The sequence below is a fragment of the Schistocerca gregaria genome, chromosome 10 (genome assembly GCF_023897955.1).
Source record: "Schistocerca gregaria isolate iqSchGreg1 chromosome 10, iqSchGreg1.2, whole genome shotgun sequence".
Lineage (NCBI taxonomy): Eukaryota > Metazoa > Arthropoda > Insecta > Orthoptera > Acrididae > Schistocerca > Schistocerca gregaria.
The window spans coordinates 129,839,745-129,858,016 of record NC_064929.1 but is presented as its reverse complement, the minus strand read 5'-3'; the positions used below and the strand labels follow the sequence as shown (position 1 = coordinate 129,858,016).

The window sequence follows — 18,272 nt, the reverse complement described above, 5'->3', positions numbered from 1 at the left end:
TGAGTATCTCACTGTGTACCAGGCCTGCAGGCATGTCCCTGCATACAAACAGAAAATTAACTTTATTTTTCCAGGGTGATAATTTAAAAACTATGACTACACTTTGTACATCATGTGCGACCAATTCTGTATATGGGATAAGACTGATTGAACTTACATTAAAGTATAGAGGTTCGAATTGTTATCACTTTTTCAAAATGTCTCTCTCTCTTCTCACACACACTCGAGGCTGCACAGAAAGAGTTGCTGTCGGGACGTCTGCTCGAAGTGCATCCATCGCAGGTGGGAAGAGACAGACGAAGACATCCTACGGACAGCAGGCATGACACCACAGCTGCGTACACTGAAATTGATGTGCAACATTAGAGCCTGTATTTTACGAAAGATCTGTGCAGAGTGGCCAAACCTCACCACTCTAGAGATTGCTGACAATCAGAGGATGAACTACTCTGTAAGTTCAAGTTTTCTTTCAAGTTTGTGTACGATTGTTTCACTGTACGTTTTGTATTCTTAATAATTTCATAGAATTGAAATCTACAGACTGTATAAATCTTCTAGCAAACCCATCGATGCTTCACAATTCCTAAATATGTGTGGGAATTGGATATACATTCTAATCTCATCTTCCTCTTCCTCCTCCTCTTCCTCCTCCTCCTCCTCCTCCTCCGTCTGTCCATTTCCTCCTTATAACCCCTCTCTTTGTCCGCCTCCACCTCACAACTCATCTCTCCATCCATTTCCTCCCCTTTATTTGTCACTCTCGATTTTCCAACATCTCTCTGACCTCAAGCCTTGTTTATTGTTATTGCGAACGAAACCTCGATTGAGAATCAAAGTTGAGGGAGACAAGCTCGTTGCGTTCTGTGTAGGGGCTACTTTTGTTAGGACTGTACTGCTCAGCAGATGAGATGGCTTTTCAGCCAATGCAAAATCCTTATTATACAATTTTTCGAAAACTATTGGGTGAAGAAATTTGATTTTTCCACATCTTATAGTGTGATATCTTCACTCGATAAAAAATTAGATTTCTTCTCTTTATCTGACACACTTACTGCGGTGCAAAAATTAAGTGAAACCTTTCGCAAAATTTTAAAGATTCTGCAGCGGTAAAAACACATTGCGTAAACTTTGCGTACGGTTGGTTTTTTATCGTACATTGCACTGAATGAAATGTAGATAAGTTATCGAAATTTCATTTAAAATCAAGAGCAGAATGATATATCATTTCCTCCTCTAGTTATCAGATTTTCGAAGGACAGTCACGTGCAACTTGCCCGTTCACGTTCTCGAATGTTGCGAACTGTGTGGTCATAACAGAGATGGACGAGATATGTCTCTTGCTGCCGGGTCTCTGAACAGAGCGAGGTGTTGCAGCGTTCGGCACACTGGCCTTCGTTCTGGAGGACTACATTTCAAATCCATATATGGTAGTCTCAATTTAAATTTTCCATGTTTTCCCTGAATTTGTCCATGAAAATGTGTGTGTGTGTGTGTGTGTGTGTGTGTGTGTGTGTGTGTGTGTGTGTGTGTGTGTGTGTGTGTGTGTGAGACAGGATGTTCCCCCTTATCTGCTTCGCTTGCTTGAGTCAGAGAGGAGACTAGCTTCAGTGACAGTATTTTGTGTAGTTTTAATTGTGAACAAGCGGGATTACAAAGTTTCGGGCAACCCAGATTCCGTAGTAGTATTCCAATTGTAAGTCAATATGCCATATACAACTTTCCTATTATCTGTTAAAACTGACCACAAGAAAGAAATAAAACATACATAGTTGTTTATACAATTTATATTTAAAATTATATGTAAGGGGAGAGAATATATGTGGGAGAAACAATATGTCTAATGATTTAAATGTACTGCAATTGCAGTTATGGCTGCAAAAAAGAAAATGAAACCATATATTTTCACAGCACAGTGTGTAGTGCAGAATTTTCTTTCTTGCAATCAGTTTTAGCAAAAAACCTATACATTTCTGTTTCAGCAAACATAGAACCTACATCTGTCTGAATGTTTATTAGGGTCTATTGTGAAAATTTGAAGCAAGTTGGTCAAGAACTTTTCAAGAACTAATAACTCTTCCCTGTTTTAATACTTGGAGGAGGAGAAAAAGTTGTAATTCCAAAGAAAGCAGGTGCTGATAAGTATGAATATTACCGAACCATCAGTTTATCGAATAATGTTTTGTGGTATTAATACAAATTATGTACAGAAAATAGAGAGACTGATAGTGGCCAACCTTGTGGAAGATTTGTTGGATTCCAGAGAAGTGTAGATTAAGAGAGGGTTTTTAACAGTGTTGACTTTTAACAGTGTTAACTTTATAAAGGTTTCTTGGGCTTCCAGCTGTGTCAAGTGGTTTAAAATCCACGAGCTTTCGACCAAGTATGCCTCGGCCATTGTCAAGTGGTGGCAGTCTTATATTTGCTGCTGCCATTCTCATATAGCTGCACTGCCTTCCGTGACGTCACTGGTACCACTCCGGCACCATATATGGTAATGTTTGCGTTGTGCAACCGCCGCGCTCACTTCAGCCTTCTGGTGGCTGGGTCGCACGCTGTGCTTAGCTGCAGGCTGCCGTCTTTATTGAGCGTGTTGTTACAAAGTTTTATTTCGATCACTTCTTATATTATGCTATCCCAAAAACTGTTAGTCCTTGTGATAATAGATGTCTCATAGAATGCAATACAATGACCGTTTTCTAATGCGTGCCCTGCTACCGCTGATTTCTCTGGGTACTGTAGACGAAAACATCTCTCGTATTCTACACAGCACTGTTCAGTGGTATGCACAGTCTGTCCGATATAGAACCGTGCACGCCCACATTGTATTTCATATACTCCTGACATTCTGAGGCCTACATCATCTTTCACAGGCCTCAAGAGTTGACGAATTTTTGCTGGGGCCCCGAAGACTGAATCGATTTTATGCCTCTTTAGGAGCTGGCTTATCTTTCCTGTTATTGAGCCACAGAATAGCAAGATTGCAAACTTCTTAGAGTCCTCCTTGGAGTCTTTCTGCTTTCGTATTTTCGGAAAGATAGCTTCCGAAATCTGGTGGGTGTTGTAGCTGTTTTCCTTGAGTGCTTTCTGTAAGTGGCTCAGTTCCTTCAGCAAGTTTTCAGAATTTGAGATGTGTTTGGCTCGATGCTGTAAGGTTCTCAGAACAGAACTTTTCTGCGATGGGGGGTGATAGCCGTTAGCGTGCAGATATCGGTCTGTGTGGGTCGGTGTCCAGTAAACGCTGCGGCTGAGACGCCCATTTGCTTTGCTTTTTGCCTAAGTGTTGAGTTACCCCAAAGTATTATTCCATATGACGTCAGAGAGTGAAAGTATCCAAAGGATGTTAGCTTGCTAGTTTCCGTATCCTCAAAGTTAGCAATTATTCTAATTATGAAAGTTGCTGAACCTAGTCACTTTCAGAGATGCAAAATATGAATTTTCTAATTATAATACTCGTATATTTGTACACCCAAAATCTTGGTATGCTCTACCCTGTCCACAGACTTCTGTTGATGTGTTATATTTATTGAAGGGACTATACTCCTTGCAGTAGAAAATTGGATGTTCTGTGTGTTTTCCAAGTTCGGAGTGATACCAATGTCCAGGAATTGCAAGTGAAATGCAGAATTCCCATGGAAATCACACGTCTGTTGACATACTAAGCCTAGTGAACTTTGAAGCCAAAGTTTCAGTTTAGCACTCGGATTCTAAGTCCATTAAACAGCAGGGCCACCACAACGTAGCACTTCAGAGTTGTGGAGTAGAAACATAGCACGATGATAACTGCTGTGTAGATGTCATGAGGCTCCATAGTTAATGGAGCCAGTGGCTGGGGTCACTGTATATTCTGGGTGGCCAGTCACTGGGTGTTACAGGTGGACAATTGCTGTGTTTTAAAGACCAGATGCGCAGAAGCGACCTGCAATGTTAGCCGCAGGCTGCTCACGGAGAAGTGCGGCCAATGGTGCATTTCTCGGCTGTGCACAATAGAGCGTGCTGTTGCTTGGTGTGGAGATTTAATTGTGGTTGATACCACACGAGCACACAGACACTCTCATTTACTCTTTGATTTTTATTGCTATTCTTTGTATTGACATTGATTTTTCAGTTCCAGGTGTTTGAGCCAAAAAATAAAAAGTTGTTGCCCAACTAAACGTTCTTTAAAGCATCTGGGGTGGAGAGGTCACTTTTTTTTTAAGTCGCCTACTTGTCAGGAAGAAGTGAGAGTGTGTCAGACATGGTTTTGAAGTAGTTCTGTTGTGTAGAGAATTTTGCTGTTGTGTAGAGAATGTTGGTGTATGGTGATACGTTTTGGAACTTGTGTCAACTGGATGTTGCTGTTGAAGGAGATTAATAATAATGTGTGAAAAAGAGGAGAAATCGGCGCACAAAATTTCATTTAGCAGTGTACATTGAAAAACAAAAACCCTGATATATATTATGCATGAAGGACCATACCACAGGAAAAACTTTCACAACAGTGAAAGTGAGCAACGAATGGACAATGAACAGAAGCTATGTCAAAAAAGCTTTTTAGAAAATTATCATGAAAGTGTGAAAAAATTCATATAAAAGATGCTGCGACTTACCAAATGAGAAAGTGCTGGTAGATAGACACAATAAAAAACACACACACAAATTTCAAGCTTTCACAACCCATGGTTGCTTCATTAGGGAAGGAGAGGGAAAGACGAAAGGATGTGGGTTTTAAGGGAGAAGGTAAGGAGTCATTCAATTGCCGGGAGCGGAAAGACTTACCTTAGGGGGAAAAAAGCAAAGAGTTACTCTTGTCTGTGCCATTTGTGTGTTTTTTTATTGTGTCTATCTACCAGCACTTTCTCGTTTGGTAAGTCACAGCATCTTTTTTTAATATATTTTTCTCATGTAGAATGTTTCTTTCTATTATGCTCAAAGCATTTGTGTGTCACTATGACAATTAGTGACATTTGCAAGGTATTACTGTTGTTTTGCTTATCTCACTGTGGTACTACATGGTGTGTTTGCCCCGAGACAAATGAGAAAACTGTGGCAATTAATTCATCCAGGACAATTTTTTAGAATTCTGGAAATTTTTCATTGTTTTGGTGTTCAGTTAATTTTCATAATTTTGACTGGTAAGAACTGATACTCCAACAAAGAATTTTGCTTCAGCCCATTGGTGCAGAATAATGCTGCAGCAGCAATAGACATAAATGAGAGAGTAACACCAAAATAAAACTTCAGTTGCAAAGAAAATACACAACTTACAAGGGCAAAATACAGTGCACACACAAGCACCTGCCAACAGCAAAATGTGTCAAAGGCCTTAGGACGAAGACTGTGCAATACTTTGTAAGAAAAAGCTGCTTTTGATGGGCATGATATCAGAACTGTTTACAGTTGTAACAGGTTGCAGGAAAATATTGTGAATGGTGGTTTGAGAAGCATTATTTTCGTAGTAAATTTCCTTTTACACATGATGAATTAAGTGTGAGAATGTGCAATGAGTTCCTTAAATCACTGAGTGTTTGACTCTCTTTTCAAAACTTAGTAGTTTGAAGACTAGCCAAGTAGAAAACTTTTGAGCCTAGAAGACCATCCATTTATGTCATTATTTAAAGTTTTACTAGCACATTTGTATTTCATATGTCTTAAAGGGTAACACACTAAAAAGACCAAATTTCAAGATTATTTTTTCATATTTATTTTAATTCTTGCTTAGATTACAAATTATGCAATCACAGTGGGAAAAATTTAATTGTCCTTAAAAAAAGAAAGAAAAAGAGTGTGAGGTGAGCTCTTGAGCAATTTCATGTGTAATTGTCTTTTCTATGGAAAAACTGAAGTGCTTGACAAAACATGTATTCAGCCAGGTAACGTATGAAACGTTTGGTGCACATCAGTGAAATTTATAATCATGTTGCTTGTTAGAAATACTCAGCTGCCACAATTTAAGCTGTGCTCTTAGGATCCTGTCTAACTGCATCCTTGGGAAAAACAGCAAAAATTTTTTTGCGGCCAGTATTTTTTGCGAAAGCTTAGCTTTTCTCATAGCTGTACTTTATGTACATTAATTTTAACCATTAACTTTTCCTGTTTGTGAGTTCATGCTTGCTATTGGCTGACTACATCACGTGTTCTATGCTTTGAATATCTACTGTCATTGACTTGTGAGATCACACAATAAGAGCTATGACTACCTGTCAAAAGTGCTTCGCAATCTTGATTTCAGTGCTTCCAAAGGTGCTGTACAGTATTTGGTGGAATTCCTAAAAACACTCATTGTACATGTTGCCATACATTAAAAATCTCTGCAAAATGCCTTGTTTTTATGCATAAAATGCATGTTTGACCATCATTCACTTTCATTTTAAACCCAAATTTCAACCAGTTTCAATTGTGGACCATTTTCACAGATAAGTTTAAAATGGTTTAAGCCACCACATTACATTTGTCATTAGTCCTGATCTTCTCTTCAGTACTGCTCGGTGTACATTTAGTAGTAGCATGTTTGCTTCTAAAAGTCGTGTGTCATATATTGATATTCGTGACATGCTCTACATATTATTTAAATAATCACAAATGTAATGTGGTAGATTAAACCAGTTTAAACCTTATCTGTGAAGATGGCCCAACATTGTACCCGGGTGTTACTTGGGTGTAAAATAAAAAAATGGTCAAACATACATTTTATACATAATTTGACACCTGTGGATGTCACCTTCCAAAAATGCGTTGTTTTTTTGGTGGGTTTTGTTTTCTAAAATGATGCAAAGTTCTACACTGGCGTATAAAACTTCTACCATTCAAAGGATTGATTAGTTTTACAGCACCAAGAGAAATTATATTGTTTCTTAACATGGAAAAAAATTACTTTCGTGTATGTATAGTGTATTTTCACCCAGGAAACACTGTATTTTTAACTGGGAAATCTGGGAATTTTTCTTCTTCTGCACGTATACACCACGTAGTAGTAAGAGGTAGGTTACAACACATTAGTCAGTAACAACAATTTGCCTGGCTGAGCGTGTAGTGAGACATCTGCAGCAGCCACAGGATTAATTGTCAGATTCCATGGAATGTGCACCTAGCTTCATTACAAATATTTTGCAATTTGTTCTTCCCACAGCTTTTGAAGTTCATATTCGAGAAATGTCCAAAGATACGGACACTCACAGCGAGTGTCAGCCTGCTGGCCAACCGACGGTATGTGGAGATGTTGTCCAGTCTGGAACAACTGAGCTGTCTGCGGGTGCACGAGCATTTTTGCAAGGAGCGGCCCATACAGCTGCGTGTCCTGGCCGACACCTGTCCCCGACTGGAGGCGATACATATCCAAAGGACCTGTTACGAGGTGGCTGACATGGAATACTTTCTGAAGACAAAGAAACACAGCCTCACTTCTGCCACACTTCCATGGCTGATGGTGGAAAATGAGGAACTGAGGTGAGCATATAGAGAAGCGCGTAATTTTTTCACATAACTCCTGTAATAAGTGACAGATTGAGGTAACAAAAGTCACGGGATAGCGATATGCGTGGATAGGAGATGGTGGTAGTATTGCGTACAGAGGATATAAAAGGGCAGTGCATTGCGGGAGCTGTCATTTCTACTCAAGTGATTCGTGTGAATAGGTTTCCAACGTGCCTGGCCGCATGACACGAATTAACAGATTTTGAATGAGGAATGGTAGTTGGAACTGGATAGTGTGACATGCCATTTCGGAAATTGTTATGGAATTCTATATCCTGAAATTCTCAGTGCAAGAAAGTGCTGAGACTACCAGGTTTCAGGTATTACCTCTCACCACAGAGAATGCAGTGGTTGACAGCATCCACTTGACAACTGAGAGCAGCAACATTTGCGTAGAGTTGTCAACACAAACACAGCAGTAGAATATGTGTGTTTTCTTTTCCTTCTTCCCCTTTTTCTTCTCCTTCACTTAGAGTAGACGTACAGCTTGTTCAGTCTTCAGTGAAGCCCACCATTCCTCTGTCACTTTATATAACTCTTTCCTCTTGATTTGTGTTTGATTAGTTGCTTGACTTACTTGCCCTCGCCCCCTTCCAATTATGCTAATGTATTGTTTCAGTTATGTGCATCCTTGCTCTATTTTTTCTGTGATATGGGATATAATAACGCCTTCTCTTATAATATTGTTTTATTTCTTTTGCCTTTCCTGGTTTATGCTCGCTCCTATACATTAGAACAGGAGTTGCTGTTACTTCGTAAAATTTTAAGCTCTGTATCTGTCATCTTGTGAACCAGTGTTTTGTGTGTTGTAATGTGTATCATCTGAAACATACACTACTGGCCATTAAAATTGCTACACCACGAAGATGACGTGCTACAGACGTGAAATTTAAACGACAGTAAGAAGATGCTGTGATATGCAAATGATTAGCTTTTCAGAGCATTCACACAAGGTTGGCGCTGGTGGCAACACCGACAACGTGCTGACACGAGGAAAGTTTCCAACCGATTTCTCATAAGTGAACAGCAGTTGACCGGCGTTGCCTGGTGAAATGTTATTGTGATGCCTCGTGTAAGGAGGAGAAATGCGTACAATCACTTTTTTTTTTTTTTTTTTTTGATAAAGGTCGGATTGTAGCCTATCACGATTGTGGTTTATCGTATCGCGACATTGCTGCTTGCGTTGGTCGAGATCCGATGACTATTAGTAGAATATGGAATCGGTGGTTTCAGGAGGATAATATGGAATGCCGTGCTGGATCCCAAAGGCCTCGTATCACTAGCAGTCGAAATCACAGGCATCTTATCCGCACGGCTGTAACAGATCGTGCAGCCACGTCTCAATCCCTGAGTCAACAGATGGGGACGTTTGCAAGAAAACAACCATCTGCACGAACAGTTCGACGACGTTTGCAGCAGCATGGATTATCAGCACGAAGATCACAGCTGTGGTTACCCTTGACGCTGCATCATAGACAGGAGCGCCTGCAATGGTGCACTCAATGTCGAACTTTGCTGCACAAATAGCAAAACATCATTTTTTCGCATGAATCCATGTTCTGCTTACAGCATCATGATGGTCACATCCGTGTTTGGTGACATTGCAGTTAACGCACATTGGAAGCATGTATTCGTCATCGCCATACTGGCGTATTACCCGGCATGATGGTTTGGGGTGGCATTGGTTACACATCTCGGTCACCTCTTCTTCGCATTGAGTGCACTTTGAACAGTGGATGCTACATTTCAGATGTGTTACGGCCCGTGGCTCTGCCATTCATTTCAGCAGGATAATGCACAACCGCATGTTGCAGGTCCTGTACGGGCCTTTCTGGATAGTGAAAATGTTCGACTGCTGCCCTGGCCAGCACATTCTCCAGATCTCTTACCAGTTGAAAACCTCTGGTCAATGATGGCTGAGCAACTGGCTCGTCACAATACGCCAGTCGCTACTGTTGAACTGTGGTATTGTGTTGAAGCTGCATGGGCGGCTGTACCTGTACACGCCATCAATGCTCTGTTTGACTCAATACCCAGGCGTATCAAGGCCATTATTACGGCCAGAGGTGGTTGTTCTGAGTACTGATCTCTCAGGACCTATGCACCCAAATTGCGTGAAAATGTAATCACATGTCAGTTCTAGTATAATATATTTGTCTAATGAATACCCGTTTATCATCTGCATTTCTTCTTTGTGTAGCAATTTTAATGGCCAGTAGTGTATTTAATCAGAGTTCATACGTTTCTTAAAAGTGCTTAAAAGTATTTAATTTTTATGCTGTTAATGAAAGTCCTTTAAAGTGCTTATTTTGCAGTTTTTTTTATTTTTTATTTTTTTTTAAATTACAGTCGTAATTAGTCCTTATTTTTGGGCTGGCAGTTATATTCAAGTTTAAAAACTAGTTAACTTGTCGAAGTTAAAAAGGTGAAAGAAAGAATCCATATACATGTCGAAGACCAAAGGTGATACGTGGGATGCGCAGCTGTGTGACGTATAAGACGAGAAGGGTGAGGCTGTCCCCACCTCAGGCATGTAGAACAGAGTGTGGGGTACAATTACACATAGTACTGGCAACTCACACCATTTTCTGTATGTAAACACATTACTGCAGTGCCAGTACTGGGAGATACTATATGTCGGCAGTGGTGGTGAGGGGCGCAGGAACCGTAACTGAATAGTAAACCTGTGACAAGAAAATATCTGTGTCAAAGTATCAGTCTCTGATTTATTGAACATCCCTACTTTTAACACATTTTTTCTAGAAACACTGCAGAACACGTGTATTTTTAAAATTGTGCTTAAAATACCTGGATATTGTGAATTTAGCCAACTGTGACCGCGACAATATGAACATAACATGGTAGGAGACAAGGTACTGGCGGAATTAAAGCTGTGATGAAATTAGAATTATATTAATACTATCAGCTGCACACGGGCGTTGATATAGATTAACGGGGACAGGTGAAAATGTGTGCCCCGACCGGGACTCGAACCCGGGATCGCCTGCTTACATGACAGACGCTCTATCCATCTGAGCCACCCCGGGCGCAGATGATAGGGCGACTGCAGGGACTATCTCGCACATGCCTCCCGCAAGACTCACACTCTGACCATGTATGTTCACACACTATATTTATAGTGTCCCACCCCAACACACTCATTACTCGTGGAAGACATTCTTCCAAGTCCTATAAGAGTTCGCCGAATGTGTGTGCATCCACACAGAAGAGGGAGGTCATGGCCAGTATCGCCAGAACTATATATTTATATGTAACGATGTTGGGAGAAGCGGCATTAAAAGCCCATATGAAAGGTATATATAACTTACTGAGATAGTAATTATTGTTTAGTATTTGAGGAAACGAGTGTTAAAATTTATCGGGAAGGCGAGGTACAAAATGAAACAAATGGTTAACGATAAAGCAAACTGTGAAAGATAATCGTGCAGTCACAGTTGTTCGAAATTGTGAAAATTTGCCAGAAAGTTGAGGTGCTTTACAGTCAAAAGAATAACAATAAAGGTAACAAAGTTAAAGGTACATTACTTGGGCACTGCCCTTAACACCATGTTACACACAAATTAAGTTGCAAAACTCGTAATGTTGTGAGCACTTTCATTATGTATGTGCAAGATGATTTCAGCTTAAAAGTATGGATTATGGACCACATAATTCAAATTCTGTGTGGTGTATGCTGGGCTGCGGAGCTGGGTTACGTGATGGGAGAGATGTGCCACCGACAGGTCAAATTCGAAACTGGAACTACGTTTAAGTACATTACGGAACCCATCTGGCACACTGTACAGAAACTGTTATAATAATTACCTTTACTCGATATAACGTTGGCAATGACAGGAAGGCATTGAATCATCCATCTGGAGGCACGTTGTCTGACTTCTAGGCTCCTAACATGTGCAAAATGCAAACAGCTGACCAGTTCTGGGAAAACTGTTAAAAAAAGTACTCGCAAAATTTCTTGTTTTGAGATATAGTTTGTAGTCGTAGCATGTGTCTGAGAGCAGTAATTTGCATACCTTGTAAACAGCAGAAGTGCCAGTAATTATTTTTAAAAATTAATTTTGGGGGTTTGTATTAATTACCAAGAGTATTACAAAAAATAATACCAACACATTTTCCTTTTCTTTAAGGGTAGAAACACATTCCATTGATGAAACAGCGAGGATGCCAGCTGCGTTTTTAAAACCAATCACAGGAACATTCCAAAGTGTGGATGATTTAATTTCACCTTCTAAAGATTTCCACTCAAATTCAGAAACATATGAAGCTTCAAACTTCCCATCTTCACCAACAGTTAAATCATAATTGTTGGGAAATGAATGCCTGAAGCCTGTAGTAATTTGGGCAATGAAGTGCAGTGAATCAAATTATTCATTCAAGTCATGTACAAATATTTCATATCCATGTATGAATATGTTTCTTGATAGTGAAATAGCGAAATATCTCACTTGCTTGTCTGATTTGTTTTGGTGAGACGGAGATAGGCACAACAAAAAGACTGTCACAAAACAAGCTTTCAGCTAACAAGACCTTTGTCGAAAACACACACACACACACACACACACACACACACACACACACACACACACACACACACATATGACCAGACTCTGTGGCAGCTAAAGCCAGACAGCAGTGCACGATGGGAGGGGCAACTGGGTGTGGGTTAGGAGGAGTCTGGGGCCCCATCACCCCAAAGGAAACAACCTGAAGAGCAAATACTGAAAAAAAAAGACAACTTTGATCACATGTGAAAGTTTTTCTCAGTGTTTTCTTCGATCACAATGGGACGGTGCATCAAGAGTTCCTGCCTTATGGTCATACAGTCAATAAGGAACACTACCTGAAAGTTATGTGTCATAGTGTGGATCAGTATAAAGAAACAGACCAGAATTATGGCAAAACCACATGTAGAAATTGCATCATGATAAAACCATTAGGATGCCTCAGCCACCGTATTCAACGGGCGTGGTCCCCAGTGACTTCTCTCTATTCCTGAGGCCAAAGAGAACCACTGATGAGTTAAAAACAGAATTGCTGAAGGAGCTGAGAACCATAACGGAAAGCGGACTGCGAAACCAAGATTGGAGAAAGCACTGGCACAAGTGTATTATATCTGAGGGGGATTGCTTTAAAAGGGACAATGTTGATGAATAACGAAGATTCTTTAAGAACAAAAATTCCCATTACTCTGTGATCACATCTCATATATTCAGTATAGTAAGTGAACGGCCACACCCTTGTCTCACTTGTGTGTTGTTCTGTATTGGTTCTATCTTATTTTTCCACTCATTTATTGTAATTTTTGTGTGCTGATACAAACTGTTATGGGTATTCAAAGTCTCATATATTATCATTTTCCAAGATGTTCCAAAGTTTGCTTCTGTTCACACAGTCAAAAATCTATTCATAATCTATAAATGTGATGTGCGTTTGCAGCTCGTGTCCTTGTCTCCGTTCAATGGAGTGACATGAAATAGCAATATTGCCACTATCAGACCATTCCTTTCTAAAGCCGTTTTATTCCTCCACTGGGAGGGTGTCACCTGTCTTTCTCATTCTGTTGTTAGTAATTCTTGTGTACAGTTGGTAAGAACCAAACAGTATGTTTATTCTTATGCAGTTATCACAGACACTTCTTCCCCCTTTTTAGTACAATGGGATCACGTCACATGGCTTCCATGATTTGTGTACACTCCTTGTCTTCCAGCATTTATTTGAGAGGAGGAAGAGCCTCAGTTGTAACTTTAATCATTTGTATTTGAGGAGTGCTGTGTTGATTCCAGTCCAACTGTGTTTCTTTACTTAATTTGTTTCAGAGCCTCTTGTATCTCTCTTAGGGTCAAGTCATCTCCTTGATACATGAGTTGGTCCGCTTCATTCTCTGAAGTTGCTATTCCCTCTTCTTTCTCATCTTCCTTAGTCCGTAGTTCTTGGTAGTCTTATATGCAAGCCTTGTATTGTGTGTGTGTAATTAAAAAATAAAAATAATGTGTCACTTACTTGCAGGTGTATTGTGCCTCTGCTAAAACAGTGTGACACTTCACTCAGAAAACTGCGGCTAGCCAATTTCGACATGCCAGTCTATATGCCAGCTAATATGGAGGCTGCGGTGTTCCAATCTCTTGGAGAACTGCACAGTCTACTCGAGCTGTATGCCCCTGGTGTCAATCCGCACAGTAGCCGAATGTTCTCTCTTGTGTTTCGGTAAGTTACTTGTCATTAACACTCTTTTAGTTATCAGAGTTGTCAAGTACGAGGGTTGGAACTTAAAGAGTTGCAACTATTTACTCACAATTGATACAAAGGAGTTACATGTTTGCACCTGTTACTGTTCTTCAAAGTAGTAACCAGCATGTGGAAGGCGTAGTATACCGTTAGCATAGCCTGTTCTGTTGATGGTGCGAATGGGGTTATCTACGGCCTGTCGAATCTCTGGAACAGTTCTGAAGTGAATGCCACAAAGTGGTTCCTTAATCTTCGGAATCAAATCAAAGTCACAAGGAGTTAAGTCTGGGGAGTATGGTGGATGGTACAGTACTTCCCAGTCCCATCCTTAGAACAGAGCAGCCACAGCTTGTGCTGTATGTGGCCGCGCATTGTCATCCAAAATGATGGGTGGGTTGCACAGAAAGTGCCGCCGCTTCTTTCGCAAAGCTGGTAGCAGGTGATGCTCCAAAAACAAACAATAATACTGTGCATTGATGGTCTGTCGTGGAGGAATGTAATGCGTTAGGATAACACCATCACAGACGTACACGAGAATCACCATAACTTTAGGCCACTCCATTCCCACCATCAGCAGAACAGGCTCTGCTAACGGTATACTACGCCTTTCACCTCACTGGCAGCAGGTTCTACACAGCGCTGGTGACTACTTTGAAGGACAGTTGCAGGTGCAAACATGTAACTCTTTGTATCAGTAGTGTATAAATAGTTGCCACCATTTGAGTTCCAACTCTAATATTTGGCACTGTTACAGGTTATACTCACAAAAATCAGGCTTCGGGGTGACCAGAGGTTGATACAAGGAGTGTTTCCTATGTCTGTACCATATTCCAGAAAGCATATGACTGTACCACATCTATGCTTGTTAATGGAAGTACAATCATACAGGGTATCAAACAAAATTTGTGACCAGATTGCGGATGCAGTGTGTTGTCTTGGATGGATAGCCACTGAGAGATACATAAGTAATTTCAAGCGTGCCCCTGGGAAGTGTTTTGGGACCCTTCCTGTTTATGTTGCATATCAGTAGGGTGTATTTGTCCCGGGACAGTCGGAAAATCCAGGAAAAATGTGGGAAATTTTTCATCTGGGAAAACCCAGACATTTTATAGAATTCCGGGAATTTTTCGTTGGTTTGACTTTCAGTTAAATTTTTGTAATTTTGTCTGGTTACAATTGATACTCTAACAGAGAATTTTACTTTTAGGTCATCACTGCAGAGTAATACTGCAGCAATAAAATGTGAAAAAGAGAGTAACGCCAAAATAAAACTTCACTTGCAAAGAAAATGCACCATCTACAACAAAACACAGTGCACACGGACAAGTCTGACTATAGCAAAATGTGCCAAAGGCTTTAAGATGCTATGTCCAATAGTTTCTATCAGCAGATTGCTTTTGATGAATGTGACATCATGACTGATTACGTATCTAACCAACTGCAGGAAAATATTGCAGTGGTGGTTTGAGAAGTGATATTTTCAAAATAAATTTCCTTTTTTACACAAAACAAAGTATGTTATGTGTGAGAATGTGCAATGAATTTCTTAAATTACAGAGCATTTGACACTATTTTCAAAATTTAACACTTTGAGAACAGTCACTTAGAAAAATTTTGAGCCCAGACGACCATCAGTTTATGCCATTATTTAAAAGTTTCCTGGCACATTTGTGTTTGAAATATCTTAACAGGTAACACATAGAAAAGACCAAGTTTCAAGGTTAGTTTTTCATATTTATTTCAGTTCTTTCATAGATTACAAATTATGTGACAACAGTGGCAAAAAAAGTATAATCACACTCAAAAAAAGAAAAAGAAAAAGGTGGAAGGTGAGTTCGTGAGCAATTTCACATATAATTGGCTTTTTGAAGTGCTCAGTGGAATGTGTATTCAGTCAGTCAACCCACAAAATGTTTGCTGCTCAGCAGTGACATTAATAATCATACTTCTCAGAAATATTCAGCTTCTGAAATTGAAACTGTGCACCTAGAATCCTGCCTAACCGCACCCTGGCAGGTGGCAGTGGAGGAGGGGGAGAGGGGGGGGGGGGGGGGGGGGGGCGGAAGCAACAAAAAATTATTTGCGACCAGTAGTATATGTGGAAGCTTAACTTTTCTTGTAGCTAATAATGTATGTATATTAATTTAAACTGTTAACTTTTCCTATTTGTGTGTTCTCACTACTTAACAGTGGTGTTGCTATTGGCTGTCTGTGCTTTGAATATTCCCTGTCATCGACTGGCAAGAGTGTGTGACATGAGCTACAATTGGGTGCCAGAAGTGCACTGTGCAGCTTAATGTTGATTTCAGTGTTTTGGAAGCTACTGTGGTGTATTTGGTGGAATAATTCATTTTCATATGTCCATAATACGAAAATATGCATGGAAGATGTTGCCATGCATCAATAATCTGTCCAAAACACTGTTCCCCCCCCCCCCCCCCCCCCCCCCCCCCCCCCTCCTTCCTAAGATGCTGGGAAGCTCTGCGCTGGTGTATAAACCTTTATCATTCAAAAGGTTGATAAGTTTTACAGCACTAAGGGAAAGTATATTATCACTTTTCACAGAAAAAATGTACTTTCACCCAGGATACTGCGGAAAAATTCTGTTTTGAGCTGGGAAAATCTGAGAATTTTTTCTTTCTTGTCTGTATATACACACCGGATGCTCAAAGGAAAACCAGAGCTCTCAAAAACCAATAGTGGACTATAAAATCAATCGAAATGAAAAATTTAGCAGCAAGTGATCTATTGCCCCTCCATAAAAGGCGTAAAGCCGCTTTGATCTAAAGATGCTTTACGACTTTTTAAAGACTCGGCATCTGTCGGCTCTCGATAGATGGAGCACTTTGAAGAACTTCTGGGCAGAGATTGAGAGTTGCATGAGGATGTTTTTACAAAAGTACCACGTAACCCCATTCAAGACCATATGAGTGATGCCCCTTCGCTTCAAGAGATTGAAGAAGGTATCCACCAATGGAGGAATAACAAAGCTCCTGGACTGGCTGGAATCCCAGCTGAACTATTTAATAATTGTGGCACCAAATTAATCAAAAACTTTCACATCCTTATTACCAAGATATGGAAAATGGAGACAATACTAGTAGATTTGTGTGACACTGCTGTAATACTATATTCAAAACAGGCGATAAGACCCATTGTGGAAACTGCTGAGGAATATCACTGCTCTCAACAGCTGGAATGATCCTTGCTAGGATTCTCTCCAACCAACTACCCCCTTTGGCTGAAAAAACCCTACGTGAAACTCAGTGCGGCTTTAAACCTAATCAAGGCATGGTGGATACGATTTTTAGTCCAAGACGAATGCAAGAAAAATCTGAAGAACAGGGGATGTGTTATTGCACCTAGCCTATTCTCAGTATTTGTGGGAACTGTACTTCACCGTGTTAAGAAAAACCTACCATTGTGTGTTGAGGTAGATTATAGGACTGATGGTAAGCTATTCGACCTTATCGAACTCTGAGCTGAAAGCAAAAACCACAACAGCTGTCAACGAACTTCAGTATGCTGATGATAATGTTACCTTGGCAAACACAGAGGAGGATCTACAAAATACCCTAAATGCATTCAGTCTGGCATACAAATCCATTGGTCTGGAGCTCGACATAGACAAAACGAAAGTCCTATATCGGCCAGCCCCAAATTCCACTGCAGCAGCTCTGCTTGTCACAGTTGATGGAACACCTCTAGAGATTGTATTTTCCTTACTTGGGAAGTCATCTTTCTGCAAATTCGAATATAGATGCAGAAATTCAACACAACTGAAGTGTGCAAGTACTGCATATGCTCGTCTTTTGAAAAGGATGTTTGATAATGGTGATGTGGGTGCTAAAACTGAGCTTACATTCTACAGTGCTGTTATTGTGCCTACATTTGTTTATGGATGTGAAACCTCGACCACCTACAGGTTTCACTTAAAGTCCTTACAAAAATACCACCAAAGCTGCCTAAGGAGAATACTGAAACTAAAGTGGCAGGATCGGCGAACAAACAACAGCATTTTGAAATAAACAGACTCCACCAGCACTGAAGCAAATTGTATTCTCCCAATTGAAGAAAGGCCGACACAATCGGGGAGGGCAAACAAAATTACATAAAGATGTCCTCAAGTCAAATATGACAAAATGTCAAATAAACACAAATGATTGCGAGACTGCAGTCCTAGATAGAACCAAATGGTGACAAATCGTTCACTCAGGAACACTTAATTTTGAAAAGCAGAGAAAATTGCTGGAGCATAGGAAGACAGATTGCAGAAGACAACAAGAGCACTTGAGAGGAACAAACCTATCACACTGTTCGGTCAACACCAACTGTGTATGTAATTACTGGGAAGAATCTGTGGATCCGGAGTAGGGCTATTTAGCCACCAAAGAATCCACAGATAACTGTATCAAAATACATTTCCTACTTGTCAGTGAGTGAATGCCTACAATGTCAGCCGATAGGCACTGAGAGAGGTAAAAGTCAGTCCCGATGTGATTGAGGGTAATGTACTGGGATCTTTGCTGCTCATGTTGTATATTAATGACCTGGCAGACAATATCAATAGTAATCTC

General features: G+C 40.2%; 1 protein-coding gene across 1 annotated transcript in view; it reads left to right on the top strand.

The window, feature by feature from the left end:
• The window catches only part of LOC126293185 (uncharacterized), a 78,228-nt gene that overhangs the window by 18,739 nt on the left and 41,217 nt on the right, over positions 1 to 18,272 (top strand). The window contains exons 3-5 of the mRNA XM_049986296.1: positions 229 to 451; positions 7,106 to 7,422; positions 13,477 to 13,674. Coding sequence (XP_049842253.1) covers positions 229 to 451; positions 7,106 to 7,422; positions 13,477 to 13,674 — 738 coding nt within the window. The remainder of the gene's footprint in view (positions 1 to 228; positions 452 to 7,105; positions 7,423 to 13,476; positions 13,675 to 18,272) is intronic.